The sequence below is a fragment of the Calypte anna genome, chromosome 8 (assembly GCF_003957555.1).
Source record: "Calypte anna isolate BGI_N300 chromosome 8, bCalAnn1_v1.p, whole genome shotgun sequence".
Lineage (NCBI taxonomy): Eukaryota > Metazoa > Chordata > Aves > Apodiformes > Trochilidae > Calypte > Calypte anna.
This window is the reverse complement of record NC_044254.1, coordinates 17,429,270-17,445,580: the sequence shown is the minus strand read 5'-3', so window position 1 is coordinate 17,445,580 and position 16,311 is coordinate 17,429,270. Positions and strand designations below refer to the sequence as shown.

The window sequence follows — 16,311 nt, the reverse complement described above, 5'->3', positions numbered from 1 at the left end:
TTTTCTTTAACCTATTCATGATGGGATCTTTTTTAGACTATTCTGTAGAGCAATGTCCATATTTTTGTCACATTTCCAGCAGGGTTTCTTCATCCAGAAGTTAGATCATCTTGCTTCAGTTTAGTTGAGTTTATCGGAGTGTTAAAGATTTGGGCTCTAGGCTGTTTAACCTTTGTGCATTTGCGTTATATTATTTGGTGTCGTATGGCAGCAGCACTGTTTAAAATCTATGGTGTGATTAGTGGCTAAGTCAGATTTGTCAGTCTCTTTTCTAAAAGCAGATAAAGCAATGCAGTAGCTGGGGCTTACACTATACTTCTGCATTTCAAAATAGTTTTGACATCCTATGCAGTTCTTGGGAAAGAAAAAGGTCATATCTACTCTTTCTGTTGTCACGGGAGACTAAGAGTACTAAATGGAATTGTTCTTTTTTTTAATAGAGAAAAGGTTAAACCCAAGGAATTTTTACATTTGAATATGAACCTAGTAAAAGTCAACTTCAGGAACTGAAATGTTAACATTGGATTTGGCAACATGTTTTCTCATAAGTAATGTTACTAAAATTAATTTTCTTTTACAGATCCTGGGTCCTGGGTGCATTTGCTCTCCTGTGTCTCCTTGGCCTAACATGGTCATTTGGCCTGCTGTTTATCAATGAGGGGACTGTTGTGATGACATATCTCTTCACAGTGTTTAATGCTTTCCAAGGAATGTTTATTTTCATCTTTCACTGTGCCCTTCAAAAGAAAGTAAGTTACTGAAAACACAGATACATATTCCCTATCTCCCTAAAAATACCACATATATTTCTTTTAAAAATACAGAAAAAAATACTAATGCCAAGAACTGGAGTACTTTGAAGTATTTTGAGGAGGGGACTAGGATTCAAAAGCAACTCTTGCTGTGAATGCTTGTGAGTCATGTAACTACTCTGTGACTTGGGCAAGTCTAGAAGGGATGCAGTGTTTCCATCCTGGGCTTGAAAAGTTTTGAGGGTTCAGGAAGAAAACTACTCTAGAAAATGTATTGTTTAACATTGTTAATGTGGTATGTATTAATCTGGACTTAGAGCCAAAAGTCCTGTGCATGAAACAGCTCCTGCCTCCAGTACAGCACTGCAAAGAATCATTTACAGTATCATCAGTACATCTTAGCCTGGAAATTCTCTAGTTTTTCTCAAGGATGAGGACCTCTCCTGAGATCTCATTAATCTGCCCCATAAAGCTACAGGTGATAGGCAGGGTTTGTACTATGAGTGCTAATTCATTTCAAATTTAAGTGAGATCTGAAAATTAATTTTATTACAAACTTTGACACACCTTAGAAAAAAGGAGTCATTAACACTAGACAGATACCAGCATGACTACTTTTTTTTTTTTTTTTCAAGTGTTTGCCTCCCCCAGCAATCCAACAGCTTTGTGGTCTTAACTGGAAAAACTGGTATCTTCTGGCAAGGGCCTTGTCTTATGAGTGGGATGTACTAAATTAGTTCTGCTCCCCTTTGCCCAAGGGGATCAGAGGAATCCAAAAGCAGAAGATCTGCTGGGGAGAAATAAAGCTTGCAGAGAAGAGGGCAGCAAACAGGAGAGAAGAAAATGAAGGGTGCATTTGGGTGGGGATTCTCTTCGTGTTCACTGCACCTCTTCTCTTTCTTTTCCCCTCTACCCCATCGGACTGAGGGTGGAGCCTGCTTCCAAAGATGCCATAGAGGCACTTCAGTGAAGGACAGAAGAAAAAAGCTCATCACCTGTGTTAGAAGACGTAGCAAATTACTGAAATGAGAGTTGTGAGGAATGGTAAACGTCCAAAAATCCCACCCCCAAAAAAATTACCATAGAATTACCATTCTGCATTTTGAAATACCCAATTTGCGATACTTAAATTCTGAATATTTTCACCAGTTCTAGGCTGGACACATAGCAAGTATTAGCTCCCATTACAATTAGCTTATGAGAGGCACAGTTAACTTACAAAGTGGATTGAGACTATCAGATAAAGCGTTGCTGTGTAAATACAAAAATCACATTCTTATGTACTCTCAATTGTATGAGCTCTAACACTATCAGCATCTCTAAATTTGGTGTAGACAATGGTATTTAAACACATTTTAGAAAAAGATCTGGTAGACAGAAGGGATTGTATCCAAACTAACATGGCACTTCCCTTATTTTGAGAGAACAAAAGCACAGTAACAGAGGAGATTGAACCTAAGAAGAGAGGGATGAAAATGCAAACATTTTCAAAATGCTAATAATTTTTAGATTAGGGTTTCATTTAATGTTGCATTTTTTACCACTTGTATTGGACTTGAAAATCAAAACCAGATTCCTTTTTTATTTCTTTTTACAGCTGTGCATTGTTTTTATATTAAGTGGAGTCAGCAAAAAGCAGTCTTAAAATACCAGTCAAGTGTGAAAAAGCATAACCTAAAGCAATAAGATTTATACCTGAAAGAATGTTAAAGCTGCTATTTAAGATTTTTAAGTTTCAGTGCTTTTGACTGGATATTATCCTGTCCTCTGCATAGCTAATATAGTCTTTTTATTCTCTTATTACTAGTTGGTCACTAAATTGAACAGAAAAATAGAATTGTGAAAGTGAAAACTAATATGTTTCCAGTTCTGACAAGATGATAGTGCTGTTGGTTCCATCAGTTTCCAACAAGCTATAATTTAGAAATAATGACAGTGGAAATCGTAGTGCTGACATATAATGTACATTCACTGCAATATAGGGATTAGGCAAAACCAGCCCTGGAGGGTTGTATTTGTGTAGTAGAGTTTTGCTTGCCATCTTCTCTACTGTGTAGTTGCTTGGAGAATCTAGTATGCATTAGTTGTTCAGAAATGTATTTCCTAAGGTATTACACCATCTAATGTTGGTTATATATAGACTTACATTTTTCAGAGCACAGAATTTAAGCTGTCTGTGCATGTCAGTTTTGGGTTGGTTTTTTTGTCTTTTATGCTGATATAGGTAGCAGTTTACTTGAAATATGTGCCATAAACTTTTATAAAAAGATGAGTTATTGTCCCTAGCTTAAATTTAAGGCACTATTTAAATTTTCTTCAATCTTGCGGTTTGTAGAAACATCACAGCATGTATTCCATAAGTAAAATTTTTGCAATGTTGAAAACAGGACATGGAACATGAAAATTCACAGTATTAAGTTTGCATTTTCTCCACTCCCCCTTTTACGTATATGCTCATTTCTGTCCTACAGATCAAGCAGACTTTAGCTGAAATCCCGCTTTTCCCAGAAACTTAGGCAACTCATTGGTGAAGATCATAGAATCACAGAATGGTTTGGGTTGGAAGGGACCTTATAGATCATTTAGTGCAAATCCCCTTGCATGGGCAGAGACAGTTCTTATTAGACCAGGTTCCTCCAAGCCCCATCCAACCTGGTCTTGAACACCTCCAGGGATAAGGCATCCAGGGCAACCTGTTACAGTGTCTCACCACCCTCAGAGTGAAGAATTTCTTACTAATGTTTAACCTAAATCTTCAAGTTCAAATACATTTCACAAAGATAAGCTTAGATTCCCAAGTATCTGGTGGAAGATTTACCACTTTAGATTCACACTTGTTTACCAGTTTTATCCACTGTGTTCTTTCACTTATGCTGTCATGCTGCTGAGATGAAAATAATAATAGTTGTCTGAAAACAGTAGCCAGTGTAGCAGTCACCAAATATGAGAGAACTGCTTTCTGCAAAGTTAACCCTGATTACTTTCATGACAAATGTTAACACACATAAGTTAAAAACTGAAGTTGCCAGTAGGTCACTGGAAAAAGAAGGTGAATAAATGTAGGACAAATAATCATTAAATAGTTTTGTTCTGACAAACAAATCTAGGTAAATGCACAGGTATATTCAAATTGCTAGGTTCAGAAAAGTCAGCGATGAGTATTTTTTGATCCTAAACATGAAAGGTGCTTAATTTTCCAACTTCATTCTTCAAAATTTGGCTCTGGAATACACAGTCCCTCCACCAGCATAGAGGGTACTCTGCCTGGAACAGAGCAGTGGTGTTTGTGAACTTTATACTGTCCTGAAGCGAGTGTGACCATATGAGCTGGCAGCTGTTTGCATTACACAGAATGACTTTACATGAAAATGCCTTTATAGTCACTGTAGGCTTTGTGCACACTCTTGGAAGGGACAACATAATAGTCAGTTCCAAGCAGTGCAAAGGCTAGATAGTTAGCTCAACCTTTCTTGAATGTAGAGTGGAAAGACAGACTTTCTGCACCAAAAGCTCGTAGAAAAAGGACTATTTTCAGCCAGCATTCAATCCAAGTAAATTTAATTATATTAATCTACAACATAAAGATGAAAAAAAACCAGTCCTGTAAATAACTCAGTAATGAAGATCTAGACACATCAAAACAAAATACATGTACACCTTGGAAATAATTTCTCAAAAATCCCGGATAGCTGAGAATGCTGCTACTAATTATGGAAAAAAGAACTTGATTTGCTAGTGGCCAACAGTTTGACAAAGAAGAGTAAATTCAGTGCAAGGTTTGTGTGGTTTTGGCAACGGAGATATTTAACACTATTTTTTTTTTTTGTGCTAAGTAATCTTTCTTCCCCCACATAGGTACGCAAGGAATATGGCAAATGCTTCCGACATTCCTACTGCTGTGGTGGGCTGCCAACTGAGAGTCCCCACAGTTCAGTGAAGGCATCAACAACAAGAACTAGTGCTCGCTATTCCTCTGGCACACAGGTAACACAGGTTTTCACAGCATCTTTTAATTAACCTTATTTATAAAAAGACTACTGAGATGTGTTCCAATTAGAACCACTAATTGTCTGCTCAGTATTGTCATTTAAATGGTGAGTACATACTTCTGCATAGTAGAATTAATTTCTTTTTAAACATTTTCTTTTACTTTGGTCTTATCCAAACACCCTATGTTTCTTGTAATTAGGGACTTGTTTGTAGGAATGTTTATACCATGTTTCATCTAAATGAAATTTAATAAATTAGATTTTCAATAACAAAAAAAGGAATTTCACTGTGTGCTAGAATAGCTTACTTTAAGCCAAAATAAAAAATGTTCTAGGCAGTAGAATATAAGTCGGAAAAAGCTTTTTGAAACTTAATATTTTCTGTCTCACTATGTAACAGAGTCGTATAAGGAGGATGTGGAATGACACTGTGAGAAAACAATCCGAATCGTCTTTTATCTCAGGTGACATCAACAGCACTTCAACACTTAATCAAGGTCAGTCACTGGGAACATTTCAGTTTTAGAAGCCTTAAATTTTATACAGATTTTATATCATTTAACACAGAAGAATTGAAAAGAATGTTTTAAAAAAATAAAATCTGTAACAAATGTTCTCTAAAAGCAGTTTTAAAGTTATCCACCAGCATATTTAAAAACCTTGTTCCCTCAACTGGCCCCCTGCTATAGAAGTTGAATTTCTCCATTTGTGGAAATGTATTTAAATAAGTTACATCAATAATTTAACCTAAAAGCAAGATCATAATTTTAAATCTTTCCTAACCTTTATAGGTTAAATCTGAAACAGAAATATGAGTGCAGTAAAATTTAAAGCATATTTGACTATGATTTTTAGGTGCAGAAATTTTCCCAGTGAAATCTAATTGATATAATTTCTATGCAAAAGATGTCTGTAAAGCATTTATCTCTTCTGTTTCAAAGATCATCGTATCTGTCACTTGGGATAGAATCCAGATTTTCAGGCACAGAGAAGCCAGAACTCCAAATTTCTCAGCTCAAATAGATTTTGAAATCAGTAACCTCATTCTCCTGTCCAGTTAGAAAGCAAGGGCATTAACAGAGACAGATCACCCCTTCGTTTCTCCTCTCCCATCTGTTTTTTTTAAGGCACTTTGCACTGGCAGTGGAAGGAAGACTGTTCTGTGCAAGCCAAGTCCAAAGCCTATTATTCTGCCCACATGTCTAGGAGAAAAACACATAGACTTGATCTCATTGGAACCAGTTCCTGCTCAACTCAGAAAGTTTCAGACAAAATACACCACTATCAGGGCTGCTACAATACCCTCATCAACCACAACTAGCAAATTTTTCTGTTTAGGTGTTTGTTCTTTTCAAGATTTGCTGGTAGGGACGTGTACTTAGCACACATTCATTTTGGAAGTGAAAAATGTAGTATTTTGGAAGATAAAATATTTCAGAAAGCATGATACTGTTTTGGATATGTAGCAAAAAGAAAGTGGGTAAGACCTGTGTGTCTCACTGCTCCCTCCCCCATTCTTGTATGTTCCTCCGGCAAAATCACAATTAGTAACTTCTCCTAAGTAGAAAATGTACATTTTTCATACCCATGAGAGAAGGCTGTTACCTTCTAGTTTCTTATTAAAGTTCTGTAAAAATACTAGCAACAAAAATCTAGGATTTCATCCTAATTTGATACCTGTGACTCGTGAGGTTTGCTCTAACTATGCTGTACCCCCTCAGTTGACTCAGAGTTGAACAGAGGTCTTGGCTGCTTCTCCCTGTTTTAGAGTTCCTTTCTTAAGTCATGTTCTGCCATTCTGTTTAGAAAAAATGATAATCAACTTTAATTATAATATTGTCACTATCTTGGTGACACATACATGTAAGGGCAGTTTTCCAATTAGTTGCAAGTGTAATTTTTTCTTCAAAATAAAAATCAAAATTTTAAAGGTGGGAAAAAATTAAAAAAAAAAAAAAATCTGTTAACTGTAAATTACACATAATAATTCTATACAAGATTTAACATAGTACACAAAAAAGACACCAAAACCACTAGACAAAACAAGCAAAATGTATTTCAATTAGTATTTCCAATAATAAGTACATTACAACTTAAAAAAAGCTACAATAAAACCTTTCAAACAGGATTAGCGTGATCAGGCAATAATTTTCTGAGTCTTAGATTTTTCTACTGATTTCTGATACCAATTATCTTATGGTAGTACAAAAGTGTTAATATTTGGAATATATATCTATATCTATCTATATATATATATCTATCTTCCTTGCCAAATAAAAATATCAGTACTATATAAAGATACCTGGCTCTTTAGTTGTCCCTTGGTCTGCAATACAGTGATCTGGATAAACTGCTGTGGAAAACAATAGAAAAGAAAGTACCATTTTACCTTAATTGAATGTTTAAAGCAAGTTTTAAATCACAGCATCTTATGTGCAGTGTTTTTTTGTTTGTTTGTTTGTTGTGTTCATTATTCCAACCCATTTTTCTTCTAGTAGCTATAAATCAAGATTGGCTTTTTAATAATTTCTCAAAATATGCTGATCTTTTCCTAATTATTCTGAGAGTTGTTTACATGGTGTTGCATTAACATGTAAAATGTTTTTTTTTTAAAAAAAGAGTCCATCTAGTATTTTGATTGATCTTACATTGTTTTTAAACTGATTGTTTAAAGAAAAATTGTCATTTGGGGAGTTCCTTTTTAAAACCTGGCAGATAAATTTGCAGCATGAATGTCTCAGGAGAAAATGTGAATGCTCTGATTTCTTAGAGCAAATATTTTCTTTCCCCTCAGCATGCATACTTTTGCAGATACTAAGTTATGCTTCTTGCAGTTTGTCATCCACTGTCTGTTTGAAAACAACAATTTCCTTCCACTGTCCTTGTGTTTTTAAGAAAGTGAATAACATCTCTGATTCTGTCATAAAGAGATTTCTCAATACCTTCCCATTTGAGATATTCAGTTCTCACAGTTCTGGACAGAAGTGTTCCATGTGATCATTTTAAAAGTTACAATAGCTTTGTGTAGTACTTTGGATCTCTACACATTTAATTGCTATTCTTGTGTAGCAGTGATTTTGTATACATTAGTAAATGTCATTCTCACCAGATGTTTACTTTGGGGATTTGGACAGCACCTGTGAATTACTTGAATCTAACTGTATTTTCCTACTCCCATTTCAAATACATAGCACGAGTACATTCAGAAATTTTCAGCTGAATTGCATTTGACAAGTCCTACATGATTCATGATGAATAAAAAAATATTCTTTATTGAAACTGTCAGCCTAAAATTAAAGAACTGACATTTTTTTTTCTGTTTCTTTTGCTTTAGGAATGACTGGCAATTACCTACTAACAAACCCTCTTCTTCGACCACACGGCACTAACAACCCCTATAACACATTGCTCGCTGAAACAGTTGTATGTAATGCCCCTTCAGCTCCTGTGTTTAACTCACCAGGTGTGCTTATACTTCCTGAATAAAACTGCTTTTCTTGGCTCTCTCCAAATCCCTTTTCCCTAGATAGAAACTCAAGTTGCAATGCCCTAGCCATACATTCTGAATTTCTGTCAGTTGGAGAAATACAGTATTGCCAATGTCAGCTTGTAAAACTGCACTATATTATAGTAATGCCTTTGCCATAACAGTATTTACCAATAATTATCCATGTTTTTAACACAGGTGGCATAAATCTTAATATACTATTACAGGACTGACAACACATGGTCCGAGAGCCCATCTTCAAGATATATATCACTTAGAGGTATCACATCTATGCACTATAAGGTTGACTCTAAAGCTTGCTGAGAAAAACCTGCTTTGGGAACAGATTAGATACTAAAGCAGTGCAAGGCATCTTGACACCTTTGCATACCCAGAGTAGAAAATTGTATCCAGCGTCAAAGAGATCTAAACTATAGTATAGTGCAGCTTTATGGTAGATCATTTTCCTGTAGGAAAATCTTGAGATTAACAACTAGAACAGTTTAGTTCTGTAGAAATAAGGGGTGTCATCACTTACTTAACATTTTGTTGTTACAATAGCTTGTTGCTTTTTTTAACTCCAGTGCAATTAATCAGTAAATATCTAGCAGTTACTGCGTGACGAGACGTAAGATCACTTTACTATAACTGGAACGGTGTGTCTTTGATAAAGAGCTCAAAAAACCTTGTTTCCAGTTTTTATTTCAAGTTTTCTTTTTAACTGAACTGCAGTTTCTATTTTCATTCTCTTGTTTTCTTACTTTCCTTATGCTTTCCTCTAGCAACCTACAGAGAGACAAGTATGGGAGTAAAACTTAACTTTGCCTATCAAATGTAAATTTTTTCAGCATGATTTTTAATGGACACAATTAAAACATAACTAGCGGTCATGAAGTAGACTCAGCGGGCAAGTGGTTCACAATTTGCAAATGAAATGTTTCCACATTGAAAAAGAACTTGCTTTTTGGGAAACAACATGAGGTCTGTAGCAAACCCTATTGGTAACAAAAGTTACGCAATGCTGAAATAATTTGCTGTTCAAATCCAAAGCAGCGTCAAACCCAAATGCTCAACAATTTCCCTATATTTTTACATTCCCACAGTACTTTTGCTACAGGCTACGGAAAGTTTTCAAATTAATTACCTGATCGTGGGCAACAAAATTTGCCTCATCAAACCAATTTGAATATATTCTAGCATGCTTAACTCTGCAGTATATCATAGAAAACTCATTTTGGATCATCAGGCCTATTTTGGTATCTGTTTAGCAGAAGGAAAGAGAATTATAGAATTAAATCACTTCCATGAGGGAAATGAATGCCAGCATGTGGTCCATGTGTTGTCTACTTTTATAAATGCCATATGTTCTGTGCAGTTAAATCCATTGCAAGAAAAATCTTGGAACATATATGAAATTGCAAAACTACGAAGTTGTTTAATCAAAGCTTAAAGAGACCTTTCAAACAACCCTCATCACTGTTTAAATCAGTACACATGGAGAGGAGTTAACAATAACACAAATACAGAATGATTTGTAAATTACTCAGCATTTATTTGGAAATTATTACTTCTTTTTTTTTTAAAGTTGAAGACAAAAATCTTTTCATGAGAAAATGCAATTACTTTTTAATTGAAAACAGTATTTCCAGAGAAGATTGAATTTTCTAGGATAAGCTGCAGCTTTAATTATTTAAAAAAAAAACAAAAAAACCCTCACAAAAAAACCCGAATAAAACCAAACAAAAACCAAGACAAACAAACAAAAAAAAAAAACCCAAAAATGCAACCAAATAGGAAAATGTATAATCTTTTCCAAAACAATCATTTTCTTATACTCCTCCAAGCCTTGCATATGATGCAGCAGCCTCACAGTGGTCAGTCTCATTTCAGTAAAGTCACTCCATTCTTTCTTTACTTCCAGACATATCTGTAGATAAAATGATTTTCTAGGAATGCTCTAATCATCTGACTTTCCATGGTTCAGACTGTTTAATTTCTTTCAAAGTTTTTTGTTTTCTTTTTTCTTTGCTTGGGAAGCACTGTGCTGTCATAGTTTACATGTCTTTGTGTCTGTAGGAAAACCTTTTATTTATTGTGTAAAAAAAAAGCCCAAACTGAAAGAAAGCATAAAGAGCCTAATCATCATAAGACTTCATTTTTCTCCCCCTTAAACTTCTGTTCATGTTTCCAGCAGACTTACCCAATCTGTCATTCCTCCAGCAGCTATGAGATATCAGCCATGGCTGATTGCCTCTTCCCATTCCACAACTAATATTTATTCTTTGGTTTAATTTCTGTGACCCATACTTACAGAAATTCCTAACATTTCTGCATTTGACTTCCATGCCCATGGTAACTGTGGGCCTAACTCTTAATTAACGATTCTGGTTCATTCAGTGCTGTCACTGTGACTGATGCAGACTGCAGGCAAACTTTGACCTTTAGAAGCCTGGGGCCGTTGTTGGCAGACAGAATATTAGTGCAAAAAAATTACATTAAGTGGGAAAAGAAAAGCTATTATTGCTTAGTAATCTAATTTGCTGAACCCTTGCTCTGACTAAGTTGCTGAGAAGCTCAGTAATTCTTCATCATGTTACAATAAATCATTTTACTTTCTTTTATATATCAGCTACTCTTAGGCCAGATAGCCTGAGCAGACAGACATGATGTGAGTTGTCCAAAGTGAGTCATTCCACCTGCTGTCTATCGTGTTGTTGGATGGTGCTTGTGGGCCCTGGTCCCTGTAGTGTGAAAGATGGCTGTCCTTGTTTAACATGAATTCTTTGTATTTATCCATTTTTTCCATTCTTTTCTTTACTTCATCTCAAAAAAAAAAAAAAAGGAAAAATGTTAGAAATGTTGTTAAAGTAGTTGCTTGCCAGTTACGTGGGTTTATGTTGTACATTTACCTTCAGTTATGTCTGTGATCTAATTCCTTTTTAATTTAGTGTCGTTTAGGACAAATTCTGTTAATTTTCTTTTCCTGAATCATGGTGGTGTACTTCAAAACATAGTTGTTTCAAAATAAATTGCTTTGCATTACATATGCAAGGGCATGGAGTGAACAGTTCCTTGTGGAAGAGTCACATAATTGACACTAAATTAAGAAATTAAAATGCCACTATTCCTCCCAGGAAATACAAGTTACTACTTTTACAATGCATCTTTTATTATAAGGTGTGAAACTGTTTACATTTGGGAATGTTCAATAACCTAACTTTTCTCACGTCTTACTTCCAAGTACAACTTTGTCCTGAACTACATTAAACAATTCTGTTAAAAAAAAAATTTAAAAAAATAACCCTCTAAAAAGCACATCAGGCAATAACCAGCTCTGCCCTTCTCTGTTTCAGGACATTCACTGAACAATGCCAGGGATACAAGTGCCATGGATACTCTACCGCTAAATGGTAATTTCAACAACAGCTACTCGTTGCGCAATGGAGACTATAATGACAGCGTGCAAGTTGTAGACTGTGGACTAAGCCTGAATGATACTGCTTTTGAGAAAATGATCATTTCAGAATTAGTGCACAACAACCTGCGGGGCAGCAGCAAGAACCACAACCTGGAGCGCACCCTACCAGCCAAAGCTGTGATCGGCGGGAGCAGTAGCGAAGATGACGCCATCGTAGCAGATGCCTCATCTTTGATGCACAGTGACACCCCTGGGCTGGAGCTCCACCACAAAGAGCTCGAGGCCCCCCTCATTCCTCAGCGGACTCACTCCCTTCTATACCAGCCCCAGAAGAAAGTGAAGACCGAGGGAACAGACAGCTACGTCTCACAGCTGACAGCTGAGGCTGACGACCACCTCCAGTCCCCCAACAGAGACTCTCTTTACACGAGCATGCCCAACCTCAGAGACTCTCCGTATCCAGAGAGCAGCCCCGATGTTGAAGAAGATCTCTCTCCCTCCAGGAGGAGTGAAAATGAGGACATTTACTACAAGAGCATGCCAAACCTAGGAGCTGGCCATCAGCTTCAGATGTACTATCAAATCAGCAGGGGTAATAGCGACGGCTATATAATTCCCATTAACAAGGAAGGATGTATTCCCGAAGGGGATGTTAGAGAAGGACAAATGCAACTAGTGACAAGCCTTTAATAGTGTAGCAAGGAAATATTAAAGGCCACGTACAAGTATTAAAAAGACTTAATTGGCCCCATGCAGGCTCCCTCATATCTGCTTGAAGAGACAATTCTGTTGACCCTGTGGTTCTCCAGTAACGGGGATGACTGGACCTCGCAGTTCTGTGAATTTTTATAAAACAAAAACTTTGTATATACACAGAGTATACTAAGATGAATTATTTGTTACAAAGAAAAGAAATACCAACAAGGTATTTTAAGATATCTTCTGCTGCTGAATTTAACAAAATTGTGAAAAAAAGAGAAATAAACACTTCCCAGCCATTTTACTGCAGCAGTTTGTGAACTAAATTTGTAAATATGGCTGCACCATTGTTTTTCTAGGCCTACATTGTATTATATACAAGGCGTAGGTTCTAAAATCCTGTGGGACAAATTTACTGTATCTTACTATTCCTGACAAGACTTGCAAAAGCAGGAGAGATATTCTGCATCAGTTTGCAGTTCACTGCAAATCTTTTCCATTAGGGCAAAGATTGAATACATGTCTAACCACTAGCAATCAAGCCACAGGCCTTATTTCATATATTTCCTCAACTGTACAATGAACCGTTCAGATGAAAAAAAATGGCTAAAGAAATTATATTTTGTTCTATTGCTAGGGTAAAATAAATACATTTGTGTCCAACTGAAATATAATTATCATTAAAAAATAATTTTAAAGAGTTTGAAGAAAATATTGTGGAAAGCTCTTGGTTGCACATATAAGCTGGTTTTCTTACACTCTGTTCATAGTACGGTAGTATGTTTAAAATGCAAGCTCTACCCATTTTCACTTATTTTTCACTGTAAACAGTGTTCTGCTTTGACAAGTTAGTTTTTATTCTTACGTTTTAAATTTTTGTTGCCAAAAACCATCATTTCGGGAGAAAATTGTTTTAGAAGCCAATTATGCCAAGCCTTGCACAAATTTGGTATAGCTAACAAAGATTGTAACTCAATTCCCTGTTCAATCTCCAATCAGGGTTGGGTGGTAAGGGGTAAAGGGGACACTGGACACTTCTCACAAGCTTTCTCGTGAATAAAAGGTGCCTGTCCTTTAAAAAAATAAAGAAAACATAACTATTACTCTTCCATATTCCTTCTGCCTATATTTAGTAATTAATTTATTTTATGATAAAAATCTAATGAAATGTAAATTGTTTCAACACGATTCTGCTTTTTTTCATCCCTTTGTGTAAACCTGTTAATAATGAGCCCATCACTAATATCCAGTGTAAAGTTTAACACCTGTTTGACAGTAAATAAATGTGAATTTTTTTCCAAATAGGTAAAATGTGCATTTTTATGTACGAAGCATAATTGGCATCATCAGTCCTTCAACCCAGCTGTATCCTGCTTAGAATGGCTTCTTTACATTTCATGATTTAAGTGTTGAGAATACAATAGAAACTGTCTGTATAGCTCTACAAGAGAGGTCATCTTTACTATTCATTACTCTAGTCACAATTGGATAGGATCAAACTCAGACATAATCAGGATCATTAGGAAAATGTACTGTAATTTCATAAATTTACATAACTTTTAAGTAGACATCTGTCCTGAAATTTAAAACAAGGTGGTAAACACCACTATCCTATCAGTAATTAGCAGTTAATTATTAGTGATGAAGATACATTGTTGCAGTGGGGAAAACATGAATAAGCAGCATTTGGATAGCCCTCCAAGAGCTATCTAAATAATTAATCCATCACGGCACTGTTTTGAGTCAGATAAATAAGCACGATGGTCCCTATTTTTATCAGACTAGAGAACTGCAGAAGGCAGCTGATGCCCAAAATGTTACCTACTAATCAGTGGCAAAAGTCTGAAGTCTGTGTTGCCTTGGTTCTCCAGCCTCTTTTGTCCCTCTCAATCAAGGCCTCTCAAAGAAACTTCCAAGTACTTTTATTTATCACCACTTCCAAAATTGTGTTCTTTCACACAACTCTAAAATTAATGCCCTGTCATCACAGAGGCCATGGTTCCATGTGTGGCTATTGGCATTTTCATGTGTGATAGCAGCACAAATTAATTTGAAATGTCCATCAATTCTGTTATCTTTGGAAGTCCATTTGGAAAATAAATCAATGCTGATTTCAGAAAAAAAATTGGGGAAAGACTTCCTGTTGTAGAGAGATTCAAACTGTAAAAAAGAAAAACCACCAAAATAAACTCCAAACAAACCAAAATCCAGGTTGAGATGGAACTGTGGGGCTCAGGTAACCTTGATGTATCTCTATGACTATGTCACTGTAGCAATTGCTCTGGAAGAAAAAAAAAAAAAATAGTAGGATCTATGTTGAAGATGCTAACTCTTGCCAGCATTTTGCTAACACTTAAAACATACTAAGTTGGTGGTAGAGTCACTGGAACATTTAAATTTAATCAGAAATAGCTCACTTCTATTTAGTAGAGATGCTTAAAAATCTAAGGCCTCTCTGAAATAAGAATTTGTTCTGATTCAGGGTATACAACAGACTCTTTGGAGCAAAAATTTTTGCTGTGGTCTGTGAGGCAACTTAAAAGTATACCTACTGCCTTCTATCTAGGAAATCATGTCTTAAGGATTTAAAAATGGTGGTGCTCAAGTAATTACAGTACACATACTTAATAATCTCACCAACTTTCAGCAGAATCTTCAGCCCTAGTTCAAGCAAGTACTCCTTTTTGTCTAACTAAAGGTGGCAAAACTACAAGCTGGAAAAAGGTTTGTAGCATTGTGATCTTAAATATATTCAACTGAAAATGTAACAATTATGTTCTCATAAACCAAGAAAATGTAGCTGATGAACCTAAGATGAACCAGCTGAACCTAAGTATCATAAGGGAATTCTTTTGTTAGCTTCTTTGTAATGTAGATGTTGCTTTTAAGTGAACCTGATTTTTTTTTTAATGTTATGCTAGTGAGTGTTCTGTGTTTAGCTAGCAGCCAATACCTTGCCAGATTTCTGTTGGTGTAACTTCTCACTGTAGTAGGTTACAGTATAATTATATAGCTGACAGCTTATTGTAATTTCTTTATGTTCTCTTCTCGCGCTCCTGCCATCTTGTCTTGGGATCAGAAGGACAGAAGAATTCAGAGGAAGAGTTTGAGGATAGCGAAATAATGACAGCAGAATTAATGGAAACAAGTTATTTCTTCAGGGTCATCAGTTAACCAGTTCCTATGATGGTGCCAAGGATATGCTTCTATTTTAGGCACTGTCTTTCTGAAAAGCTGTAATTTTCCTATGGCTAGTAATCTCCTGTTAGTATCAGTGTTAACCCTACTGGCTCAGTTCAGTTCTTCCTTGTAACTTCAGTCCAGTTATATTAATTTCTACAAAAAGATTAAATGGGATGTGCATTTAGTGAACTGTTGTATAATGGTGCTATGCATTGTTAATTATAAAATACATCTCAATTCTACATAAGTGAACCATTACATGAAGACATGCAACACTGGTAATACCTTTATAGTTAAAATTAACCTTTATCTGTGAATTCTACAGTACACCTTCTTTTAAATTTGAAATGAAATTAATAATAAAGTTTACATATATTCACTTATGTAGGCAATAAAAGGTGTTTCAAATTGACATAAGTTCTGGATAAAATATGTGTCATTTCATGTCCTAATTTTTAAGGAAAATTTTTTCTGAACTATTCAGAACACCTGATATGAACAGAAAAAAAATGTAAACAGTCCCTGTGTACTGTTGTTATCCCACTTTGCCTCAAAACTAACTAAACTTGTCTTCTAGACCTGATTATATGACAATATATGCTAGTGTAAAGTTTTATCCCCAAATAAAATTATTTTTTAAATCAAGAGATGCTACAGATAGACAATTATATATATATATATATATATATATACCACATCTTCACTGACGTTCTTACTCACTAATTTCAGGGTACATTGGAGAAAGAAAACTGATGGATCTCAGCAGTGATTCTTCAGTTCCAC

General features: G+C 35.5%; 1 protein-coding gene across 10 annotated transcripts in view; it reads left to right on the top strand.

The window, feature by feature from the left end:
• The window catches only part of ADGRL2 (adhesion G protein-coupled receptor L2), a 158,869-nt gene extending 142,931 nt beyond the window's left edge, over positions 1-15,938 (top strand). For 3 of the 10 annotated variants that reach the window (XM_030454862.1, XM_030454861.1, XM_030454857.1), the window contains 4 exons: positions 581-749; positions 4,608-4,736; positions 5,142-5,238; positions 11,582-15,938. In XM_030454862.1, coding sequence (XP_030310722.1) covers positions 581-749; positions 4,608-4,736; positions 5,142-5,238; positions 11,582-12,336 — 1,150 coding nt within the window. In that variant the 3' untranslated portion in view covers positions 12,337-15,938. Of the gene's footprint in view, positions 1-580; positions 750-4,607; positions 4,737-5,141; positions 5,239-8,075; positions 8,205-8,426; positions 8,509-11,581 lie in introns of all 10 variants that reach the window. The other 7 variants (XM_030454865.1, XM_030454863.1, XM_030454859.1 and 4 more) reach the window with 5 other exon arrangements.
• Positions 15,939-16,311: the final 373 nt, after the last annotated feature.